Genomic DNA, 26,500 nt, shown 5'->3' on the forward strand with positions numbered 1-26,500 from the left:
AGAACTAATGCTAGGAAAAAAAAATAAAAAAAGACACAGAACTCCTTGGGCTATTAATATAAAGTTCTAGGTATACACAATAGTCCACATATTCATACTATTAAGTAATAAGGACACAATTCCGTGGTACAATATAGCCAAGGCAGCAAGAAACTCCAAAATTGCAGGGTATATATCATAAGTGTAACAGCACTGACAAATATGCTATAAAATGGTGGTTTTGCCATGATAAATGTATTAATGCCGGATCCGGTACCAAGTGTTCCGGAAAAGCTGTATATCCAAAAACAGATCTGTGCATGCGCAAACCTTTAAAAATTTTAAAAAATTTTTATACCGGATCTGTTTTTTCAATGCATTTGTCAGATGGATCCGCATCCGGAAACAAATACTATCCGTTTGCATACGGATTTCCGGATCTGGCAGGCAGTTCCGGCAACGACTGATAGCACTGTGTGTATAAGTGTCCACACAGAAATAGCTGTCAGTTACAGATATCAGTACAGAAGGGAGGAGTTATCAGTAATATCACTGTGTGTGTATAAGTGTACATACAGAGATAGCTGTCAGTCACTGATATCAGTACAGGACGGAGGAGCTATCAGTGATAGCACTGGGTGTATAAGTGTACATACAGAGATAGCTGTCAGTCACTGATATCAGTACAGAAGGGAGGAGTTATCAGTAATATCACTGTGTGTGTAAGTGTACATACAGAGATAGCTGTCAGTCACTGATATCAGTACAAGAGGGAGGAGTTATCAGTAATATCACTGTGTGTGTGTATAAGTGTACATACAGAGATAGCTGTCAGTCACTGATATCAGTACAGGAGGGAGGAGCTATCAGTGATATCACTGTGTGTGTATAAGTGTACATACAGAGATAGCTGTCAGTCACTGATATCAGTACAGGACGGAGGAGCTATAAGTGATATCACTGTGTGTGTATAAGTCTACATACAGAGATAGCGGTCAGTCACTGATATCAGTACAGGAGGGATGAGCTATAAGTGATATCACTGTGTGTGTATAAGTGTACATACAGAGATAGCTGTCAGTCACTGATATCAGTACAGAAGGGAGGAGTTATCAGTAATATCACTGTGTGTGTGTATAAGTGTACATACAGAGATAGCTGTCAGTCACTGATATCAGTACAGGAGGGAGGAGCTATCAGTGATATCACTGTGTGTGTATAAGTGTACATACAGAGATAGCTGTCAGTCACTGATATCAGTACAGGAGGGAGGAGCTATCAGTGATATCACTGTGTGTGTATAAGTGTACATACAGAGATAGCTGTCAGTCACTGATATCAGTACAGGACGGAGGAGCTATAAGTGATATCACTGTGTGTGTATAAGTCTACATACAGAGATAGCGGTCAGTCACTGATATCAGTACAGGAGGGAGGAGCTATAAGTGATATCACTGTGTGTGTATAAGTGTACATACAGAGATAGCTGTCAGTCACTGATATCAGTACAGGAGGGAGGAGCTATCAGTGATATCACTGTGTGTGTATAAGTGTACATACCGAGATAGCTGTCAGTCACGGATATCAGTACAGGACGGAGGAGTTATCAGTGATTGATAGCACTGTGTCTATAAGTCTACATACAGAGATAGCTCAATAACAACAAGAAAAGAGTATATAATTCCTTGAATAAAATATATGTTTATTGAAATTCATTTAAAAAGGTGTACAAGACAGAAATTCAGACTGTTTATATGATGAGAATATCCAAAGTTATCCACATCTATGACACCCAATAGCTATGCAATAAAAACTGTGACAACCATAAGTTGATATAATGAAGACATGCTATGTGCCTGACTGTATGGAGTAGTGGGGTGAAAATCCCAACTCAGGAGGAAGTCACAGGCGACGAAAGGCGCGTCGAGGAGAGGCACCCCTATCTATAACACCCACCTAACATAGGTAAGGACGAACTTCAGAAGAGGTTCTTCTATGTGCATTAGCCACTTTATCACCCATAGTTACATTGATAGACATCAGTGTGGTTGAACTTAGTTGGGATTTTCACCCCACTACTCCATACAGTCAGGCACATAGCATGTCTTCATTATATCAACTTATAGTTGTCACAGTTTTTATTGCATAGCTATTGGGTGTCATAGATGTGGATAACTTTGGATATTCTCATCATATAAACAGTCTGAATTTATGTCTTGTACACCTTTTTAAATGTATTTCAATAAACAAAATCAAGGAATTATATACTCTATTCTTGTTGTTGTTGACTTGTATTGAGGAGTATTCCGGTAACGTTAGAATTGTCTAACCATAGACCTTGTTGTGTAATACAGAGATAGCTGTCAGTCACTGGTTTTAGTGAATCTTTTCCCACAAAACTATATATCAATCTGCTCAGCGTCTTCTGCTGTATAGCACGATGCTTTCAGATTGCATTGCATTTTGTGGTGACAGAACCTCTGTAAATCTTGGAAGCAAATGGGCAATGGCATCAAGCATACTTGCACAGTTGTGTCAAAATGGATTAAAAACAAGAAAAAATGGTAATGGAGTGGCCATCACAACGTCCTGACATCAATCTCAGAAGACAATTTTTAGGTAAAACTGAAAAAGTGTGTTAGGCCTACAAACCTGACACAGTTAGGGTCCATTCACATATCCACAAAACGGGTCCGCATCCGTTCCGCAATTTTGTGGAACAGTTGCGGACCCATTTATTTTCAACGGGGCCGGGATGTGCTGTCCACATCCGCATTTGTGGATCTGCACTTCCGGATCCACAAAAAAATAGAACATGTCCTATTCTTGTCCGCAATTGCGGACAAGAAAAGGCATTTTCTATGAGAGTGCCGGCGATGTGCGATCTGCAAAATGCTGAACGCACATTGCCGGTGTCAACATACGGACGTGTGACTGTTCCCTTACACTGTTTTTTCTGGAGAATTGGGACAGAATTGCTACAACTAAGGCCTCATGCACACGGCCGAGAGCGGACCATGGAAACCCGGCCGGGATTCCTCCTGACCGCATGAGCGCACGGCGTTGTTGGTTGCTCATGCGGTCAGGAGGAATCCCGGCCGGGTTTCCACGGTCCGCTGTCGACCGTGGAATACGGCCGTGTGCATGAGGCCTTACTGTGAGATGTTTGTGGAAGGCTGCCCAAAACAATTTACCAAAGTAAGACAATTTAAAGGTAATGCTACCAAATGCTAACCATGTGTATTTAAACTTTTGAGCCACTGGGAATGTGTTGAAATAAAGAAAAGATTATATAAATAATTATCTCCAGTATTATTCTAATATTTCACATTCTTGATATATAACATTGATCCTAAGTGACCTAAGAGAGGCCTTGTGTACTATGATTAAATGTCGGGAATTGTGGAAAGTGCTGAATGTAGGCAAGATGTATGTGGAGTTATGACTTCAACTGTATATTTATCAAATGTATGCCCAGAAGAGCCTCTCTAGGAGAAGACTATGGCTTTGTTTATGTGTACAGTTGTGGCCCAAAGTTTTGAGACCTTTTTTCACAAAGTTTGCTGCTTCGTTGTTTTTAAAGGGATTCTGTCACCAGGATTAACGATATGGAGATATTTATATGTGCCCATTAGTCTTAATGCAGTGTTTCCAATGATCTCTCTGTTTATGACCTGTGTGCCTTATATTCTTATAAAAATCGATCTTATTAATATGTCAATCACCTCTGTCAGGAGCCCAAGAGGTTGTCCCACGATCTCCTGGAGCCCAGCCGCGCCTACTACTTAATTTATTCACTGCACTATCCTGAAGTAATGTAATCTCTGCTCCGTAGTCTCGCGCAGGCGCAGTGGACACTGTAGTCTGCGCCCGTGCGGACTAATGGCACTGGATTTGACGAGTCAACTGCGCATGCGTCGGCCCCCTCTGCGTGAGATTACAGCACTGAGAAGCACTGACGTCAGGGATAGTGGAGTGAATAAATTAAGTAGTAGGCGGTGCTGGGCTCCAGGAGATCGTGGGACAACCCCTTGGGCTCCTGACAGAGGTGATTTACATATGAATAAGATAGCTTTTTATAAGAATATCAGGCACACAGAGCATAAACAGAGGGATCATTGTAAACACTGCATGAAGACTAACGGGCACATATGAATATCTACATATCGTTAATCCTGGTGACAGAATCCCTTTAAGATGTTTTTGTCAGCATTTTCTATGCTTTTTAACTTTTGACAAATAGTTTTCTTTTTTTTTTTTACTCACTTATATAGCACTGACATATTCCACAGCGCTTTACAAATATTATCAGTATGTCTTTGACTTGTGGAAGGAAACAGGAGCACCCTGAGGACACCCATACAAAGACAGGGAGAACATAAAAACTCCATGCAGATGTTGTCCTTGGTCACATTCAAATCCAGGACCCTAGGCCTGCAAGACACCAGTGCTAACCACTGACCCACCATCAGGTTTATGCAAAGTATCAATATTTACAGTGTTTTCCCTTGTATTTCAAGACTTCTGTAATTCACACTGACATTCTTGACTAATCAGTACTTGGAGTTTATCACAATGTTTTGCTCACCAAGCCACTTAGTTATCACTTTTGCACTGTGACATGGTGCTCCATTATACTGGAAAATGCATGTTATCACCAAATTAATGCTGGATCGTTTGATGCTGTTTATCTTGGAGGATTTTTGGATACTATTCTTAGGTAAAATTGTTTGTGAACCCACTCCCTTGGATGAGAAGCAATCTCACACATGAATGGTCTCAGGATGCTTTAGGGTCCATTCACACGTCCTGTTTTTTTTCATCCTGAAAAACGGTCCGTTTTTTGCGGATCCGTTGTTCCTGAAAATGTTTCCGTATGTCATCCGTTTTTTGCGGATCCGCAAAAAACGGAAACATGTATACATTTCAATAATCAAATAAAGTTGTTTGGATTTCTTTGAAAAAAAATTGAAAAAATAAAAATAAAAAAAATTTGTTATGTGTTTCCAGGAACGGAATCCGCAAAAAACGGATGACATACGGAATGACATCCGAATGTCATCCGTTTTTTGCGGATCCATTGACTTTGTATTGTACCAGGATCCGATTTTTCAGGACAAGAATAGGACATGTTTTATATTTAAACGGACATGCGGAACGGAACAACGGAAACGGACAGTACACATTGTGCTGTCCGATTTTTTCCAGGACCCATTGAAAATGAATGGGTCCAGATCTGGTCCTGATCTGTTCCTGAAAAAACGGAACAGATCAGGAAAGAAAAAACGGACGTGTGAATGGACCCTTACTGTTGGCATGACACAGAAGTCATGGTAGCGCTCACTCTTTTCTTCTACAGACATTTTTCCTTAGGTCCTAAACATTCTGAAGGGAGCTTATTTGGAGAAAATGACTTTATCCCAGTCCTCTGCGGTCAAATCCTTATACGTCCTGCAGAATGTTAGTCTGCACTTGATGTTTTTCTTGGAGATAAGTGGCTTCTTTGCAGCCTTTCTTGACAGCAGGCCATCTTCCAAAAGCCTTTGCTTCAAACATGCCTGACACCATCCCTGAACAAGCTCTGCACTGGTGATGACCTGACCCTGTAGCTGAATCCTATTTAAGAGACAGCCCTGGCACTTGCTTGACCATTCTTCACTGCAATAGAACGTCTCTCTCCGTGAAGTTCTTGATGATCTGGTAAACTGTTGATTTAGGTACAATCTTACAAGCAGCAATGTCCTTGTGTAAAGCATTTTCGATGCAAAGCAATTATGACTGCACATGTTTCCTTGCAGCTTACCATGGTTAACAGAAGAAGACAATGATTTTAAGCACCAGTTTGCTGTTTTAAGCCAATAAGAATGCCTTATCCTTGTTAATACTTTCCCCTGAGCTAATGAGAAGATCACAGTAATTAAGTTAGCAGGTCGTTCTGTGGCAGGGTTAAAATGCAGTGGAAGGGGGTTGTCTCACCTCAGACATTGGGGGCATATCACTAAGATAAGCCCCCAATGTCTCTGGGACCTGCACCTATCTTTAGAACGGAGCCCGCAAAGTGCAAGAGGGAGCACAGCGCAAGTGCAGCCATCCTCCATTTATTCCTATGGGAGTGCTGGCTCAGCTATTTACAACAGCCCCACAGTAGTGAAAGAAGCAGTGACCGCGCTTGCATGATGCGCTTCCCATTAATTTCAATAGGACTGCTGAAATTAGCCAAGCAGGGCGGCGGCACACGCGTGGTGCCCCATTCTTCACTTTGCTGGCTCTGTTCTAAAGATAGGTGTCGGTCCCACCTCTGGGACCTGCATCTATCAGACATTGGGGATATATCCTAGCAATATGCCCCCAATGTCTGAGCTGAGATTTAATGCAAACTGCCACCATAAAACTGGAGTAGCAAACTTTGTCAAAAAAACTTAATTTGTGTCAGCCTCAAAGCTTTTGGCCACGAATGTACATCTGTATACTCTTTTGGAATTCGGGTATACACATCTGATCCTCAAAAACGCTAAATCTTTAAAAAAAAAATTAAATGTATAAACAAACCTCTGATGGTTTCTTCTCCTTTTGTCTAGTCCATGTGTTTTTGGCAGTTGGTGTTTTGGAACATCTTGACCAAGATGTGGTGTGACCTACAGTACCAAAAAAACATTGAATACATTAAAGGAATATCCACCAGAATAATTTAAAGAAGTAGTGATGTACAAAGTAAAACATTTAACAGGTAAGACAATATAATTAGCACTGCATGACAACAATTGACTTCAACTGCCCACCTGCAGTATTTACTCAAACACAATCAGTACATGTAAGGCCTCATGCACCCGACCGTTGTTTGGGTCCGCAAAAGATGCGGACAGCACTCCGTGTGCTGTGCGCATCCGTGGCCCCGCTAAAAAAAAATAACATGTCCTATTCTTGTCCGCGCTTTGCGGACAAGAATAGGCATTTATATTGCCGGCTTCCGTTCCGCAAATTGCAGAAGGCAACACGGCCTTCAGTTTTTTTGCAGATCTACGGTTTGCGGACCGCATAAAACGGCACGGTCGTGTGCATGTAGCCTAAGTCATATGGTACCAGAAACAAGTCACAAAGACTAAGCACATGTGCCATCAATGTTATGGATGAATGAACTTTGTGTTTTCACAGTATCACTATTGCTTTGGAGGAGGGATACATTTTTTCATAATTCTTTTTGTTTTTACATTGCACAAGGTGAGCAGATCCACTGAAGGATTCATATTAGGAGTTGTTTTTCTCCTTCTTTGAGGTAAAAAACACATTGATCAAATAACCTAAGACGCTGAACTCCTGCTACTAGGAAGATTTTTTTTTTTCCCCCTAGTGATTTTATTATTCTTGCTGGAACCAGCAAAAAATATTGTACTGAAAAAGCTATGATATTTGTGGCTTACTATCAGTGGTGTCAGAGTCATCGCTGCTTACAGAGAACTTCCTCCTCTTCTCTTCCATCTGCAAAACAAAGGTAAAAAGAGAATTACTTCCTAGGAAGCAATATGGTGCACTACCAAACTACCATACAAAATTGGAATTAAAGTTGCAATCAAGAATACTCCATTCAAAAAAACAGGACTGTCCTAATGGAAAAAGTGTGGCCAGCAATAGGAAAAAACAAAAAAACTCTTTCATACATTTCAATCGTTGATACCAGATTAAAAATGTGGCTGTGGTCATTCACTGGAATAAAAACCACAAGTATAAAACATGGAGGACCAGTGCAGAAATAAGTAGCCTAATGCAGTATTATATATATACTATATGCTGCTTTAATTCCAATAAACCAGTTACCATCACTGCCTGGTACCAGTTCATGGAAGATACATTTGGCAGTGCTCCAAATGAAAGTTTTTTTTCCACTGTTGGTCCCATTTCATTGAGACACAAGCCGTAGTGTCTGTTTCTGGAGCTGCATCTATTACGCTCTCATAGTCCAGTTTGACTTGATATGCCTACTATTGAGTTGTGCCAAATAACATAGCGCAACCCAGCCAGTTAAGTTGCATTCTTTGGAAGTATGCTTGAGTCTGACCATCTCTCCTCAGCACTAGAACAATACTTAGAGTTACGCGTTAGAGGTAGAATCAGAGGTAGACTTGGATTGGTTCAAGTATTGAGTGTTCCTCTACTAGGATCCATTTAATGATTACAGAGGTACTGAGATGCTCTATTTTGTAACAGCAGACAGAAAAATCATCAACTCTACTGCAGTTGGTACATTCTCAGTATTTATACATGCTGACCATACCCCAAAGTTAAAGGGAACCGGTCATCAACTTTATGCTGACCTTACTAAGGGCAGCATAAAATAGTGACAGAAATTCAGATTTCAGTGGTGTGTCACTCATGAGCTAAAAGTCAGTGGATGCCGAGAACCAGCATCATAATCATTGCAGCTCAGGCCTTGAAAAGAGTCAAATCTACCTGAGAAGAGTCATGGCTATCCATAATCTCCTGCTCTCCCCGTCCATCTGCTGATTGTTGGCAGTTCTCTCCTAGAGAGAAAGGGAGAAAACTAGGTAGAAGACTGTGAATGGTCAGAAGGTGGGCAGGAGAGCAGGAATTTATAAATAACTGACTCTTCTCAGGTGACCGGGACTGTTTTCAAGGCCTAGTCTGCCATGATTGTGATGTTGGCTCTCGGCAACCACCAAACTTTTAATTGACAAACAGCTAAAATACACTCACTTGTCTCTACTTTATGCTGCTGTTAGTGTGGGCAGCATAAAGTTGATGACAGGTTCTCTTTAACACCTTAGGCACTTAGGACGTACCGAAACGCCACGTTTGCCGAGTCCTTAAGGACTCAGGACGTACCGGTACGCCCTAACTTTAAAACGCAATTGCGGCGCGGGTTAATCGGAACAGGATGTCTGCTGAAATCATTCAGCGGGCATCCTGTCACAACGCCTGGGGAGGGTCATGTGACCCCCGCCCCCCCACCCCCTCGGAACGACGATCGCAGCAAACCACAGGTCAATTCAGACCTGCGGTTTGCTGCGTTTCCGGTCCATTCGGGTCTCCGGTGAACCGGAAAAGGACGGTGATCGGTGGTGTGATTACACACCACCAATCACAGTCCGAGCATTTGGGAGAGGCGGTGCTGGCTGTGGTGCTGATGGCTGCTGTCCATGGTGCTGATTGAATCTCCTGCCTCTCTCCAGGACCAAACTCCCACCACTCCTCTCTCCCCTCCTCTTCCTGTTGCTGCACCTGCACCGTCCTCACCAGCTCCTGCGATCCCCCCGTCGGCACCCATCACCCTCCTGCACCCATCACCCTCCTGCACCCATCACCCTCCTGCACCCATCACCCTCCAGGTAGGTTAGAGTCAGTGAGGGAGAGGCACCATTAGACAGGGATAGAAGAGAAAAGTTAGTTAAAACAAATCTGATTTATTGTTTCTGGTGTTTGGGGTCCACAGCACTTAGCTGTGAGACCCTAGACCACCCCTACCGGTGAACTTAGCTGGGGTCCCCCAGTGGATTTTGAGCCCGAGATTCCGGATTTTGTTGGCAATCCAGGAATCCAGATTCCCACAGTGGGCTTCACTGAAATCGACTTTTTTAGTTTATTTTTCAGTGACCCATTTGTGAATCTGATGGTGGAGTAGACGAACCTGTACGCCCAAAAGTTTGTTGCTCAGCACCCGGGCTCCTTTTTGGCTAGACCATGCGGCTGGACGCCGGTTAGTGCAGCCGAGATGAGGACGTTTTGGGGTCTCGTGCTGCACATGGGTCTAGTGCAAAAACCCAGTGTTAGGCAATACTGGAGTGGGGACATCCTCTACCAGACCCCACTCTACATTATGGCCATGACACGACCCCGGTTTGAGGCCATCCAGAAATGTCTGCATTATTCAGATAATGCAGCATGTCCCCCCGAGGTGATCCTGCCCATGACTGTCTGTATAAGATACGACCGGTCATCGATCACTTCAGGGGCAAATTTGCGCAGGCCTACGTACCTGGAAGGGAGGTTGCGGTTGATGAGTCTCTCGTTGCGTTCAAGGGGAGACTCCGTATCCGCCAATACATTCCCACTAAGCGGGCGAGGTATGGCGTGAAAATGTACAACGTTTGTGAGAGTACCTCAGGGTACACTTACAAATTTTGTGCGTACGAGGGGCGAGATTCCCGTATTGAACCCCCAGAATGTCCCCCCACTCTGGGTGTTAACGGGAAGCTCGTGTGGGACCTTATGTACCTACTGCTAAATAAGGGTTACCACTTGTAAGTGGATAACTTTTATACTAGCATTCCCTTGTTCAGGTCCCTTGCCGCCAGATCCATGTCCGCTTGTGGGACCGTGCAGAAAAATCAACGCGGCCTCCCTACCTACCCCCTCCAGGTACCTATCCCCAGGGGTGAGACCCGTGCCCTTACCAGTGGAAACCTGTTGCTGGTCAGGTATAAGGACAAGAGGGATGTCCATATACTGTTCACAATCCACGGTAACAGCATCACCCCTGTCCCTGTGTGAGGTACCGCGGCAATGATCCTCAAGCCCGATTGTATCGTCGACTACAATCGGTATATGGGAGGAGTTGATCTCTTTGATCAAGTCCTCAAGCCATATAATGCCATGCGCAAAACCCGGGCATGGTACAAAAAAGTTGCTGTCTACTTGGTACAGTTTGCCTTGTACAACGCCTTTGTACTATCCGGAAACGCTGGCAGCACAGGGACATTCCTCCAATTCTACGAGGCAGTCCTCAAGAACCTGATCTTTTCAGACCGGGAAAGAGCAGGCCGAAGCACCTCGGGAATTGGAGGCGCCCAACATTTTCCAGGTGTGGTCCCCCATACTGGAAAGAAGGGACGAACCCCAAAAAAGTGCAGAGTGTGTCACAAGAGGGGGATACAGAAGGACACCACCATTTAATGTGACACGTGCCCCGATCATCCAGGCCTCTGCGTTATCGATTGCTTCAGGGAGTATCATACTTCCATGGAGTACTACATTTTGTGGGGTGGCACTATTGGGTTAAATGTTATTTTTATAACATTTAGAACAATTTTTCTAATTTTTTGTCACACCTAACATCCCAAAAAGTGTAATAGCGAGCGACCAAAATGTCATATTCAGCCCCAATTAGTGCCAATAAAACCGCCATCTCATCCCGCAAAAAATGAGCCCCTACATTAGATAGTCGCCCAAAAAAAAAAAAAAAAAAATGTAGCTCCCAGGCTATGGAGATACTAAAATAATTTTTGGGGTTCCTAAAATGATAATACAGTGTAAAATCGAAATACATTTTAAAATGTAGACATATTAGGCATCGCCGCGTCCATAAGAATCTGCCCTATAAAAATAACATTTGACCAAACCCCTCGGATGAACAGTGTTAAAAATATAAAATGAAAACGGTGCCAAAACACCAATTTTTTGGCAAAATTCCCATTTGAATCCCTTTTTTCCGGTAATAAAGCAAGGGTTAACAGCCAAACAAAACTAAATATTTATTGCCCTGATTCTGTAGTTTGCAGAAACACCCCATATGTGGTCGTAAATGGCTATATAGACACACTGCAGGGCATAGAACAAAGGGAACGCCTTATGGTTTCTGGAAGGCAGATTTTGATGGACTGGTTTATTTACACCATGTCCCATTAGAAGCCCCCCTGATGTAGCCTAGACTAGAAACTCCAAAAAAGTGACCCCATCTAAGAAACTACACCCCTCAAGGTATTCAAAAGTTACTTTACAAAATTTGTTAACCCTTTAGGTGTTCCACAAAACTTAATAGCGAATGTAGAAACAATTTGTGAATTTAAATTTTTTGTTACCTTGCCTCAAAAAATATAGAGAAGATAATATAGAGCAACCAAAAATCATATTTACCCTAAAATAGTCCCAAAACAACAACCATCTTATCTCGTAGTTTCCTAGATGGGGTCACTTTTATGGAGTTTATACTCTAGGGGTGCATCAGGTTGCTTGAAAGGGTACATGGTGTAAACAAACCGGTCCAGCAAAATCTGCCTTCCAAAAACCATATGGCATTCCCCTTCTTCTATGTCCTGCCGTTTAGCCAAATAGTAGTTTACGACCATATATGGGGTGTTTCTGCAAACTACAGAATCAAGGCAACCCATTTGTTTGGCTGTTAACCCATTTTTTCCAGTAATAAAGTAAGGGTTAAAATGGAAAATTTTCCCATAAATAGAAATTCCAAAATTGTTTCTCCATCTGCCCTTAACTCTTGTGGAACACCAAAGGGTTAACAAAGTTTTTAAACCCAGTTTTGAATACCTTGAGGGGTGTACTTTCTTAGATGGAGTCACTTTTTTGGAATTTCTATTCTAGGGGTGCAACAGGGGGCTTGAAATGGGACATGGTATAAACAAAACCAGTCCTGCAAAATCGGCCTTTCAAAACCCATATGGCGTTCCCCTCCTTCTATGTTCTCCCGTTTGGCCAAACAGTAGTTTAGGACCACATATGGGGTGTTTTTGCAAACTACAGAATAAGGCCTCCTGCACACGAACGTTTTTTTACACGGTCCGCAAAAACGGGGTCCGTAGGTCCGTGATCCGTGACCGTTTTTCCGTCCGTGGGTCTTCCTTGATTTTTGGAGGATCCACGGACATGAAAAAAAAGTCATTTTGGTGTCCGCCTGGCCGTGCGGAGCCAAACGGATCCGTCCTGAATTACAATGCAAGTCAATGGGGACGGATCCGTTTGATGTTGACACAATATGGTGCCATTTCAAACGGATCCGTCCCCATTGACTTTCAATGTAAAGTCTGGAGTTCTGTTATACCATCGGATTGGAGTTTTCTCCAATCCGATGGTATATTTTAACTTGTAGCGTCCCCATCACCATGGGAACGCCTCTATGTTAGAATATACTGTCGGATATGAGCTACATCGTGAAACTCATTTCCGACAGTATATTCTAACACAGAGGCGTTCCCATGGTGATGGAGACGCTTCAGGTTAGAATATACAAAAAAACTGTGTACATGACTGCCCCCTGCTGCCTGGCAGGTGCTGCCAGGCAGCAGGGGGCAGACCCCCCCCCCCTGTTTTTAACTCATTGGTGGCCAGTGGGCCCCCCCTCCCCTATTGTTAACTCGTTGGTGGCCAGTGTGCGCACCCCCCTCCCTCCCTCTATTGTAATAATAGCATTGGGGCCAGTGTGCGGGCCCCCCCACCCCCCCCCCCTCCCTCCCTCTATTGTAATAATAGCATTGGGGCCAGTGTGCGCGCCCCCCCAACCCCCCCCCCCCCTCCCTCCCTCTATTGTAATAATAGCATTGGGGCCAGTGTGCCCCCCCCCCCGATCATCGGTGGCAGCGGAGTAGAAGATTCATACTTACCTGGCTGCTGGCTTCTGCGATCTCTGTGTCCGGCCGGGAGCTCCTCCTACTGGTAAGTGACAGGTCTGTGCGGCGCATTGCTGTCACTTACCAGTAGGAGGAGCTCCCGGCCGGACGCAGACATCGCAGCAGCCAGCAGCCAGGTAAGTATGAAAATCTTCTACTCCGCTGCCACCGATGATCGGGGGTGGGGGGGGGGGTGCGCACACTGGCCCCAATGCTATTATTACAATAGAGGGAGGGAGGGGGGGGGGGTTGGGGGGTGCGCACACTGGCCCCAATGTATTAAAACAATAGAGGGAGGGAGGGGGGGGGTTGGGGGCGCGCGCACACTGGCCCCAATGTATTAAAACAATAGAGGGAGGGAGGGAGGGGGGTGCGCACACTGGCCACCAACGAGTTAACAACAGGGGAGGGGGGGGCCGCACAATGATATTCAAACTGGGGAGGGGGGGGGGGGGTCTGCCCCCTGCTGCCTGGCAGCCCTGATCTCTTACAGGGGGATATGATAGTACAATTAACCCCTTCAGGTGCCGCACTATCATATCCCCCTGTAAGAGATCGGGTGCTGCCAGGCAGCAGGGGGCAGTCTTGTACACAGTTTGTAGTGTATTCTAACTAGAAGCGTCCCATCACCATGGGAACGCTTCTGTGTTAGAATATACTGTCGGATCTGAGTTTTCACGAAGTGAAAACTCAGCTCTGAAAAAGCTTTTATGCAGACGGATCTTCGGATCCGTCTGTATGAAACTAACCTACGGCCACGGATCACGGACACGGATGCCAATCTTGTGTGCATCCGTGTTCTTTCACGGACCCATTGACTTGAATGGGCCCGTGAACCGTTGGCCGTGAAAAAAATAGGACAGGTCATATTTTTTTCACGGCCAGGAAACACGGCTCACGGATGCGGCTGCCAAACGGTGCATTTTCCGATTTTTCCACGGACCCATTGAAAGTCAATGGGTCCGTGAAAAAAAACGGAAAACGGCACAACGGCCACGGATGCACACAACGTTCGTGTGCAGGAGGCCTAAGGGCAACCCTTATTGAGAACATTGGGGCAGATCTATCATAGATCTGTGGTGTACACCTCGTCTAAAATTAGACACTGCATCTGGCAGTCCATGCACCTATACTGATATCTACTCCAGCCCCTGGCTACCGTAGATTTCAATGTTCTTTTATGGCAGTAAACTTGAGTAAAAGACAATAAATATGGCAAAGCCGCATGCTCTGCCCCTTGCCAGAACCCCATTTTCAGGAATGTGGTGAAGGTGGTGGAGAATCACCACTTGTGAAACTACAAGTCACCCGGCAAAACCAACAAGCCCTTCACAGCTTTATAAGTGAACAGCGAAAAACAAGCCCTCACACACAGCTCTATCAGTGGAAAAATAAGTTATGGGTCTCAGGAAATGGTGACACAAACTAATAAAAAATAAAAATGAAAAAAAAAGTTTTATTATAGTAAAACATAAAAACTATAGAACTGGTATTTCCATAATCATTATGCATGGCTTAATAGAGTTAAAGAGAACCTGTCACCATAAAAATGCAGTGTAATCTGCAGGCACCATGTTATGAAGCAGGAAGAGCTAAGCAAAATGTACAGTTTTGTGGGAAACGATTCTGTAAAACGTAATGATTGAAATATTTGCTCATTTTGGAGTCATGTATGCAAATTACATCAAGAAAACATCTATGGAATAGAAACACAGCATACATAAAAACAAAAGGGTGTCACTTTTTATACAGTTCATAAAATAATTATCCTGTATAAAACAGGAAAACCCATTTCAAGGTGTGTTACAATGATGTGATACATTTGGAGTAGTGAGGAGTAGTCCAGCTGTATACAAAACTGCTGCACAAAAATGTTACTCTTTGATAACGAAATGGATCCGGAAAACAATGCTGTGGGAGACAAGCATACAGTACAGTACTGTATTAGTTTATGTACTGTATCACATATTTGTGTATTTTTAGGTGTGTCTGCTGATATTTTAAAGAGAATTTGTAGTTTAAAAAAAAAAATGATAGTGCCTGAAGGGTGTGGCCCACAAACAACATGTAATATGTATCCACAAGATGAATTATTAAATATATGATCTCTGGGCCCTCCATCCATCATGAAAATAGTGGTCCTTGACTCCCTAGTGTGAATGGAGTGTGCATGCGCGACACAGTGCTCGGGTAGCTCAGGCAATACCATAAAAGTGAATGGTGGCAACACAAACACACTGCCAGCTCCATTCAACAAAGGAGAATTTAGGACCTCGGGTTTAAGTTATACATATATGACCTACCCTGCAGATAGGTGACACATTTTGATCCTGGTTTAGCATCCACTTTAAATGGGTTGTGCAGTAGTGGCTTAATGTCATTGACCTATCCTCACCAGCAATACATAAGATAATCGCCAATGTTTTGGTCCTCTCCCAGGACCTTGTTCATGGCTGGAATGAGCAGGGTTGCGAGTGTGTTGCTGCTTGATGGTGGAGTTCAAACGTTCTGGCCTTGAATAAAGGTCCTGGGAGAGGAACAAAACATTGGCTATTATCTTATATATTGCGGCATGCATTAAATAAGTATTACACTCACCGGTAATCCAGTTTCCTGGAAGTCTCCATAACACCACATCCTGAGACTGACTTCCTCTGATAGGACAGGAAAAAACACAGAGAGGTTTAAATCCCATCCCTTTCCCTCCATCACCAGTGTATTGCCAACCAAACCAGGAAAAAGGGATAATAAGTGACTTAGATTAAGGAAAAATAAATAATAATATTGAATCTAAGAACCAAAACAAACGGGTGGAAAGTGTGTGGTGTCATGGAGATTTCCAGGAATCCGGATTACCGGTATTACTCATTTCTAGTAGGGCTGCACGATATATCGCAAAATTACTCAAATCGCTATAATCGGCAAATGCGATATGGCGATTTGGCCGACCTGAAAATGCAGCGACTATATATGAAGGGGCCCCGCGTACATAACTGGCTTTGTGTGCAAAGCATTTTAATAGTGTGTGAAACAATCTCTCTCCTATTGATAACAGGTCCGGCCTCTGTACTCACTGTCACGATGAATGCACTGCAGCGAGCGGGCCGGCCGGCGCGTGACTGACGTCACTTAGTAACGCTCCTGCCTCCTGAAGTGGGAGGAGCGCTACTAAGTGACGTCAGTCACGCGCCGGCCGGCCACCTCGCTGCAGTGCATTCATAGTGACAGTGAGTACAGAGGCTGGCCATGTTATCAATAGGAGAGAGATTGTTTTACACACTATTAAAATACTTTACACACAAAGCCAGTTATGTGCGCAGTTTAGGACACATAGGGCCATGAGGGGGACCAGCATAAGATGCTATATATCTTATGCTGGCCCCCCTCATGGCCCTATGTGTCATAGCACACATCCCCTATAACAGCGTCCTCCACAGATCCACCCCATAACAGCGTCCTCCACAGATCCACCCTATAACAGCGTCCTCCACAGATCCACCCCATAACAGCGTCCTCCACAGATCCACCCCATAACAGCGTCCTCCACAGATCCACCCCATAACAGCGGGTCCTCCACAGATCCACCCCATAACAGCGTCCTCCACAGATCCACCCCATAACAGCGTCCTCCACAGATCCACCCCATAACAGCGTCCTCCACAGATCCACCCCATAACAGCGTCCTCCACAGATCCACCCCATAACAGCGTCCTCCACAGATCCACCCCATAACAGCGCATCCTCCACAGACCCCACCATAACAGCGCGTCCTCTACAGAACCCCCATAACAGCGCGTCATCTACAGAACCCCCATAACAGCGCGTCATCCACAGATCCCCCATAACAGCGCGTCATCCACAGATCCCCCATAACTATGTCATACCCAGCCATGTCAGCGGCTCATATGGGAAAATCCAAGCAAATAGACCTCTAGCACAATTCCCTTAAAATATTGCATCGCATATCGTTATCACAATTTTTAGGGCCCTAATCGCAATCGCACAAAATTTCCATATCATGCAGCCCTAATTTCTAGTGATGGACGAACATCTGCAGGGACAGTTCACAAACGTGATCGCGTGAACACGATCAAATGTTCGCTAACCGCAAGTTCGCGGCGGGTCCCATTCATTTTAATGGCAGTCAAACCTGAAAAACCTTCAGCTCATATTTGCAGCTAAGAAATAATTACTAGAAGTGCACAAACAGTCCCACAACATGGACAGTGACATACCAGATGTATTATTCGAATTTGCGATCTTCATTCATAATTTGTTTCAATGCGAAATATCGGCAATATAATTTTTGTGTACGCGCATGCGCAAATGCACTATACAGCACCCTAATGCACTATAAAGAAAGTATATTGGTATATAACACCCTGCTTCAATCAGTTTTTTGGGGGGGGCGACTGGTATATTACACCAGTAGAAATTATTTGTTCCAATAACGCTTGTCCCTCTATATACCTGCAGTATCGCAGCAGAACCGCACACGACTGCCGCACAATACAAATGCACTATAATATACTTTCTAACATAGAAAGTATATTATAACATTGTACAAGGAAGGCAATCCATTAGAATATACATAAAGATAAAACGTAACCTTCAATAATGTTACTATGAGGGTCCAGTCACACGTCCGTAATTTTTTTGCGGATCCACGAAACACAGACAACGGCAATGTGCATTTCGCAATTTGTGGACCGCACATTGCCGGCACTATAATAGAAAATAACTAATCTTGTCTGCAATTTTGCGGAAACGGAAGCACGGATGCAGAAGTGCGGATCTGCAAATGCGGACAGCACATTCCGGCCCCATTGAAAATTAATGGGTCTGCACCCGTTCCGCAAAATTACGGAACGGATGCGGACCCATTTTGCGGACGTGTGAATGGAAAAGATATCTCTCAAAAAATGAAAATAAATAAAGTTATTAAAGTTAAGCAAAAAGCATAGATGTGGTAGGCAATAACAAGTGCTCGGCGGCACCAAATCAGAAACCATATGTCCTACCACAATCCGGGGGGTTCCAGTGCACATCCATGAATCTGGGAGGGAAAGCAAAAAACATCTATCCCTGGGCTAGATGATGATGTGGTATTGAAGGACAGGGTGGGCAAAGAACTGTCCCTGATATTGCCCTACAGGGGGGTGCTATTCTGGCCCTGATAGCCTAACCACAGACCACCTGCCCTGATAAGAGCGACACCGTCCGGAACCTTACCCTATATAAAAATGGCCCTAGTAAGCCCCTAGGCCCCTGACTTCAGGGTGATCACTATATAGATCTATATCTGTAAAGAATAAATCAAGGCAACTAGACTTACTGTAGATTTCTTGAAAACATTTCACTCGTTCTTCCACCTTTTTCTGGGAGGTCATGCTGGGTATAATTACCAGATGTTGATTCAGTTACATATTTATTCCCAGAGAATTCTTGTAGTCACTCAGAATTGAGAAAGCTCGTTGGAAGAACGAGTGAAACGTTTCCAAGAAATCTACAGTACGTCCAGTTGCCTTGATTTATTCTTTACAGATATACCAACATTATTTTATTGTATTATTGTTTTATGCATTTTAGCTGATTAATTATATCAGGTCTTTAATAAATGTATGCCAATTGTGAGAGTGCTCGTCCTCACCTTCTTTTTTGAAAATATATAGATCTATGTGTTTTTAAATCATTATAAAAGTATATTATGAGTATATCGCACTCCTCTGCGTATCACACCTATCGATAGCACACATATACCAGTCCTTAAAAGGACTTTTGTGACCCTATTGGCTAGCGTTTGGTGTCCCCAACAGCTTGTCCCTGCTCCCCACAGCAACCTCTCCCTACACTGGCAAAACACTGAGTGTAAAATGGCGGCCAGATCAGTTTTATTTATAAGGTAGGGGGTACGTCCATGTGCTGAAACGTCTCAATTGGCTGTCCTGTACCATCTGATGGATGTGTCATGGGTCAAAGTTCTTCACAATGTAAAAGAATATGGCGGGCACGAATATCTCCATATGTTCGCATGTTTGGCGAATCGCAAACACGCAACGTTAACCGGGAAACGACCGCCAGGCGAACCGCAAGGCCATCTCTACTTATTTCCCTAGTCGTCTCCATGACACTACATCCTGAGAAATAACAAAGAAATTATTAGGGGAGGACAATAGCACAAAGGACTTTCCGTCCAAAGGCCATGTGTTCGCCAGAAAAAAATGTCTAGCTTGTAATGTTTGGTAAAGGTATGTACTCTATTCCAGGTTGCCACCCTACAGATCTGTTGTATGGAGGCTTTCTGCCCAAGAAGTAGCAATGCCTCTTGTAGAATGTGCTCTAAGTGGAGAAGGGGCTTCCTTCCCTTCCAATTTATAGGCTTTTGAAATAGCTGTTCTTATCCAGCGTAAAACAGAACTTTTTGACGTTTTTCTACCTTTATTTGGCCCGCAAAATTGGACAAAAAGGTTCTGGTCAATTCTCCAATCCTTTGTAATTTCTAGATACCTTAGTACTGCCCGCCTGATGTCTAAGTTATGAAAGATAGCCTCTTGCAAATTTTTGGGGTTGGCACAAAACGAGGGAATTACTATATCTTGTGATCTATGGAAAGTAGAAACAACTTTTGGCAAAAAAAACTGGGATCCAACTTAAACACTAACTTGTCCTGAAAAATACAGAGGAAAGGATTCCAAATAGACAAGGCCTTGAGTTCACAGACGCGTCTCGCTGATGTTATAGCTACCAAAAAAATGTTTTTTAGGGTGAGCCATTTTATAGAAATAGATTCTAATGGTTCAAAGGTGCCGGAAGTTAACCCTGACAAAACTGTGTTAAAGGGTTTCTACCACCTCATTTTGACCAAATTGGCTTTCAGATACTAGCGATCTGCTAGTGTCTGATCTCCATAACCATGCAATTCTCAGACCTTTGTGTGGAACAGTTTCATTAAAAAAACAAACTTTTATTGCTATGCAAATGAGCCTCTAGGTGCTATGTGGGCGTCTTTTCAGCACCTAGAGGCTCGGTCTACTCACACTGTATGCTGCCCCGCTCATCCGTCAAGCCCGCCCATCTCGTCTTGAATGCCTGCCTCCATTTCAGCCATCGGAGGAATTCTCGCGCCTGCGCCGTTCACTTCTGTCTTTGGCGCAGTGAGTGAATGATGCGCTCCTGGTGCCGGATTCCTCACTGCGCCTGCGCTGACTACGTCACAGTGAGGAAGCTGGCATCAGGAGAGCGGCCTTCACTCACTGCGCCTGTGCCGAAGACAGAAGTGAACGGTGCAGGCGCGAGAATTCGTCCGATGGCTGAGATGGAGGCAGGCATTCAAGACAAGATGGGCGGGCTTGACAGGACGAGCGGGTCGGCATACAGTGTGAGTAGACCGAGCCTCTAGGTGCTGAAAAGACGCCCCCATAGCACCTAGAGGCTCATTTGCATAGGAATAAAAGTTAGTTTTTTTAATGAAACGGTTCCACACAAAGGTCTGAGAATTGCATGGTTATGGAGATCAGACACTAGCAGATCGCTAGTATCTGAAAGCCAATTCGGTCAAAATGAGGTGGTAGAAACCCTTTAACACAGTTTTGTCAGGGTTAACTTCCGGCACCTTTGAACCATTAGAATCTATTTCTATAAAATGGCTCACCCTAAAAAACATTTTTTTGGTAGCTATAACATCAGCGAGACGCGTCTGTGAACTCAAGGCCTTGTCTATTTGGAATTCTTTCCTCTGTATTTTTCAGGACAAGTTAGTGTTTAAGTTGGATCCCAGTTTTTTGGATCCCAGTTTGCTGGTAAAATGCCAGCACTTGTGACTCCTCCTCGTAGTCTTGTGTGGCTCAGCACAGCGGGGCGCCGCCTACATAACGTCAGTCGTCACTGTGTTCCTTCTGCACCGCACTGACGTCACACACACACCGTAGCGCTGTTTGCGCACTCATTGGTGCAGCGGGATTCGGGGAGAAGGAAGGGAACTCTGAGGAGCGTGGGAACAGAGTTCGCTGAGGTAGTGGTTTTGGATTAAGCGGTAGCCTAGGCAGTTTTATGTCTCAGCCGTGTCTGGTCTGAAAGAAATTGAAAGACTGTGCTGGGCTGGCGGCGCTGCTGTTGCTGTGGGCTGAAGGGCCGGGGTGAAAAGGGGAGAAAAATAAGTTATAAAAAAGTCTGATAAATACCAGTGTGAATGAAGGACTGTTGAAAGGGGTTAATAACTACTGAAGGCCCTTCACAGTAGTTATTAACCCCTTTCAGCAGTCCCCCAGTCACAGTATTTATTAACCACTTCAGCAGTCCCCCATTCACAGTATTTATTAACCCCTTTCACTAGTCCCCTCTTCAGTGAAGGGGGGACTCCTGAAGGGGTTAATAAATACTGTGAATGGGGGACTGCTGAAGTGGTTAATAAATACTGTGAATGTGATATTTTCAGATTCTATACTGACAGGGAATGTCCCACAGGATTGGCGCATGGCAAATGTGGTGCCAATATTCAAAAAGGGTCCAAAAACAGAGCCTGGAAACTATAGGCCGGTAAGTTTAACATCTGTTGTGGGTAAACTGTTTGAAGGTCTTCTGAGAGATGCTATGTTAGAGCATCATAACGGAAATAAGCAAATAACGCCATATCAGCATGGCTTCAGTGAGGGATCGGTCATGTCAAACTAATTTAATCAGTTTCTATGAGGAGGTAAGTTCTAGACTTGACAGCGGCGAATCAATGGATGTCGTGTATCTGGACTTCTCCAAAGCATTTGACACTGTACCACATAAAAGGTTAGTATATAAAATGAGAATGCTCGGACTGGGAGAAAACGTCTGTAAGTGGGTAAGTAACTGTCTCAATGATAGAAAACAGAGTTATTAATGGTAAATACTCAGATTGGGTCACTGTCACTAGTGGAGTACCTCAGGGGTCAGTATTGGGCCCTATTCTCTTCAATATATTTATTAATAATCTTGTAGAAGGCTTGCATAGTAAAATATCAATTTTCGCAGATGACACCAAACTGTGTAAAGTAATTAACACTGAAGAGGACAGTATACTACTACAGAGGGATCTGGATAGACTGGAGGCTTGGGCAGATGAGTGGCAGATGAGGTTTAACACTGACAAATGTAAAGTTATGCACATGGGAAGGAATAATGCAAGTCACCCGTACTTATTAAATGGTAAAACACTCGGTAACACTGACATGGAAAAGGATCTAGGAATTTTAATAAACAGCAAACTAAGCTGCAAAAAACAGTGTCAGGCAGCTGCTGCCAAGGCCAATAAGATAATGGGTTGCATCAAAAGGGGCATAGATGCCCGTGATGAGAACATAGTCCTACCACTTTACAAATCACTAGTCAGACCACACATGGAGTACTGTGTACAGTTCTGGGCTCCAGTGAACAAAGCAGACATAGAGCTGGAGAGGGTCCAGAGGAGGGCAACTAAAGTAATAACTGGAATGGGGCAACTACAGTACCCTGAAAGATTATCAAAATTAGGGTTATTCACTTTAGAAAAAAGACGACTGAGAGGAGATCTAATTAATATGTATAAATATATCAGGGGTCAGTACAGAGATCTATCCCATCATCTATTCATTCCCATGACGGTGACTGTGACGAGGGGACATTCTCTGCATCTGGAGGAAAGAAGGTTTGTACACATACATAGAAAAGGATTCTTTACGGTAAGAGCAGTGAGACTATGGAATTCTCTGCCTGAGGAGGTGGTGATGGTGAGTACACTAAAGGAATTCAAGAGGGGCCTGGATGTATTTCTGGAGCGTAACAATATTACAGGCTATAGCTACTAGAGAGGGGTCGTTGATCCAGGGATTTATTCTGATTGCCTGATTGGAGTCGGGAAGGAATTTTTATTCCCCTAAAGTGAGGAAAATTGGCTTCTACCTCACAGGGTTTTTTTGCCTTCCTCTGGATCAACTTGCAGGATGACAGGCCAAACTGGATGGCCAAATGTCTTTTTTCGGCCTTATGTACTATGTTACTAATGGGGGACTGCTGAAGTGGTTAATAAATACTGTGACTGGGGGACTGCTGAAAGGGATTAATAACTACTGTGAAGGGCCTTCAGTAGTTATTAACCCCTTTCAACAGTCCTTCATTCACACTGGTATTTATCAGACTTTTTTATAACTTATTTTTCTCCCCTTTTCACCCTGGCCCTGCCACAGCCCACAGCAACAGCAGCGCCGCCAGCCCAGCACAGTCTTTCTTTTTTTCCCCCATTAGGTGTTGAGGTGTTAGAGCAATCTAATTAAAGTTCTATTTTAACACCTAAAGAGAAAGAAAAAAAAATAAGAACCTACTGTTTCTCTAGATGACCTTATGTTGATAGTAGTGTTAATAGAGTCTCAATGGTTTGTAAAAATAGTGTAGCTGCTTTTATAGACCCTTGAGACTCTATTACCACTACTATCAACAAAAGGTCATCTAGAGAAAAAGCAGCTTTTTTAAATGATTTTTTTCCTTTAGGTGTTTAGGTATTAGAGCAATCAAATGAAAGTTATGTTTTAACATAAGGGTCAGAAACTGGGTTTTGTTTAGCCTCTTGGTTATTAGTTTTTCTATGTAAGTTCTCTGGATCAAAGATTTTTTTTTCCTGTATGGTTTTTATATGGAGAGCAATGTCCAGTGATCACAGAGAGGACTATACTGTATATTGTACGGGATGGCGCAGGGGTTATACTGTATTGTATGGGATGGCACAGAGGTTTGTATGCTCTTTGAAGTGACAATTATCTTAGGTTTTCCTATCACCCACCTTTGATGGCGCTGTGCCCAGCTCAGAGCCGACCCCGCTCAGCAGCTGCCAAGGCTTAGAGGGAACACTGCTTCTGGGGATAAAGTCCACTCCACCGGCACCCCTTTAGGTAAACTGCCGCGATTGAGATTGTATTCTGTTCCGCCCAGGAAAATATTTTGTTTGCTAGATTCTGAAGTGGACGACGTCTTGTCCCTCCCTGATGCTGAATGAAGGATACTGCTGTTGAATTGCCCAAGTAAATTAAAACAGGATTTTTTTTGATAAATGCAAGGTTTTCTTTAGGGCTTCCCAAATTGCTTGTAATTCTCTGAAGTTTGAGGATTGTTGTCCTGTGAGGAATGACTATTTGCCTTGGTAGGTTTCCTGTTGAACTACAGCCCCCAACCATGAAGACTGGTGTCTATTGTGATTACAAGTGGACATTCTTGGCTCCAGTATATTCCCTTCTCTAAGTTATTGTCTATGAGCCACCACCTTAGGGAGTTTATTACACTTCCATCTAGAAATATTTGTTTGTCTAGGGTGACCGGTTCCACCTGGATAGAATGAGTCTCTGAAGGGGTCTTAAATGGAATTGAGCCCAAGCTAATGCTGGTATACATGATGAGAGACTTCCTAGGATAAAACTCACCAGAAAAGATTAAAGGACCTTAACATGTATAGCTTGGAAGAAAGACGAGACAGAGGGGATATGATAGAAACTTTTAAATACATAAAGGGAATCAACAAGGTAAAAGAGGAGAGAATATTTAAAAGAAGAAAAACTGCCACAAGAGGACATAGTTTTAAGTTAGAGGGGCAAAGGTTTAAAAAGTAATATCAGTAAGTATTACTTTACTGAGAGAGTAGTGGATGCATGGAATAGCCTTCCTGCAGAAGTGGTGGCTGCAAATACAGTGGAGGAGTTTAAGCATGCAGGGGATAGGCATAAGGCCATCCTTCATATAAGATACGGCCAGGGGCTATCCATAGTATTCAGTATATTGGGCAGACTAGATGGGCCAAATGGTTCTTATCTGCCGACACATTCTATGTTTCTATGTTCATTGCTTCCCTGATAGAGCATAATCTCATATTTTTTAATTCTTTTATTTGGTCTTTCAATTCCTCTATTTTGGGAAAAGGCAGGAATGATCTCTGAGAAACGGAATCCAAACATATCCCTAGAAAAGTTTTCCGGCTGCTTGGGAAAAGATCCGATTTCTCCTAATTGATGATCTACCCTAACTATTGGAGGTGGTTTAGAACTTTCTGTAAGTGATCTTGTAGTAGATCTTTGTTGTCCGCTATCACTACAAGATCGTCCAGATAAGGGACGACGCTGATTGAATGTGGTCTTAGAGTCGCTACCACCTCCTCCTTGATCTTGGTGAAGACTCTTGGCGCTTAAGGAAATTCCGAAAGGGAGACATACAAATTGATAATGTTGGATGTGACCCCTCATCTGCATTGCGAATCTCAGAAATTTTCTCTATGTTTGGTGCATCGGGATATGGTAATAAGCATCCCTAAAATCGACTAGGGCCATTGCTGCTTTCCTTTTTATTAATTTTACTGCTGATCTTAAAAAGTTTCCATATTGAACTTTTGATATGTAACATGTTTGTTAAAGGACTTCCTGTTTGGTTTCTTCACTAAGAATAGACGAGAGTAGTGTCCGTCTTTTAGCAGATTTTTCGGGACAGATTGCATTGCTCCTAATTTTAGTAAATCTTTTATACCGATCAATAAGGTACCTTTTTGAGAGGGAGGAAGAGTGGTGGTAACACATTTTTCTGGAAGGGGAGACTAATTCCACAAGGTAACCCTCTCTTATGATGTTTAGGATTTCCCCTCTGTTAGGGTTGAAAAGGAAATTCCTTCCCCTTCCCACCTTTTGTATAACTTCACCTCACCGTTTTTCCCTTATCTTTCCTTTGTTCCGATTGGTACTGACGGCCATGAAAATTCTGCCTTTTTTATTTAAATCTCTCTTGTGTAAACCCTTTCTTCTTATCAGTGGCGTTTTCTAAGATCTTGTCTAGATCCGGTCCAAAAACGTATTGGCCATAAAAGGGAAGCCTATTTTTGGATGTAATATTCCCTGCCCATGCTTTGAGCCACAGAACCCGCCTGGCTGTGTTAGACAAAATTGCCATGCATGCTGAAAGTTTTACGGATTCAGCTGCAGCATCCGCCAAGAAACTAGTTGTCATTTTTAGTGATGGAATGCTCTCTAGAATCTGAGCTATTGGCGTTCTATTGACTAGGTGAATCTCCAAATGTTCTAGCCACAGATTAAGGGTTCTAGCAACAAAGGTAGAGGCCACCCCTGGCTTAAGCAGAGCTGCCATAGCCGTATTGGTTTTCCTTAGTAGGCTCTCTGCCTTCCTATCCATGGGGTCCT

The 26,500-nt window shown here is 43.6% G+C and overlaps 1 protein-coding gene across 4 annotated transcripts in view; it reads right to left on the reverse strand.

Annotated features, from left to right (window-relative positions):
• JADE2 (jade family PHD finger 2) overlaps positions 1-26,500 on the reverse strand; it is a 350,683-nt gene that overhangs the window by 251,092 nt on the left and 73,091 nt on the right. Inside the window, exons 2-5 of one of the 4 annotated variants that reach the window (XM_044280920.1) lie at positions 15,930-15,985; positions 15,635-15,858; positions 7,398-7,455; positions 6,529-6,614 (exon numbers count right to left, since the gene is read on the reverse strand). In XM_044280920.1, the coding sequence (XP_044136855.1) occupies positions 6,529-6,614; positions 7,398-7,455; positions 15,635-15,712 (222 nt within the window). In that variant the 5' untranslated portion in view covers positions 15,713-15,858; positions 15,930-15,985. The remainder of the gene's footprint in view (positions 1-6,528; positions 6,615-7,397; positions 7,456-15,634; positions 15,859-15,929; positions 15,986-26,500) is intronic. The other 3 variants (XM_044280921.1, XM_044280922.1, XM_044280923.1) reach the window with 3 other exon arrangements.

This window comes from Bufo gargarizans, chromosome 2 (genome assembly GCF_014858855.1).
Source record: "Bufo gargarizans isolate SCDJY-AF-19 chromosome 2, ASM1485885v1, whole genome shotgun sequence".
Lineage (NCBI taxonomy): Eukaryota > Metazoa > Chordata > Amphibia > Anura > Bufonidae > Bufo > Bufo gargarizans.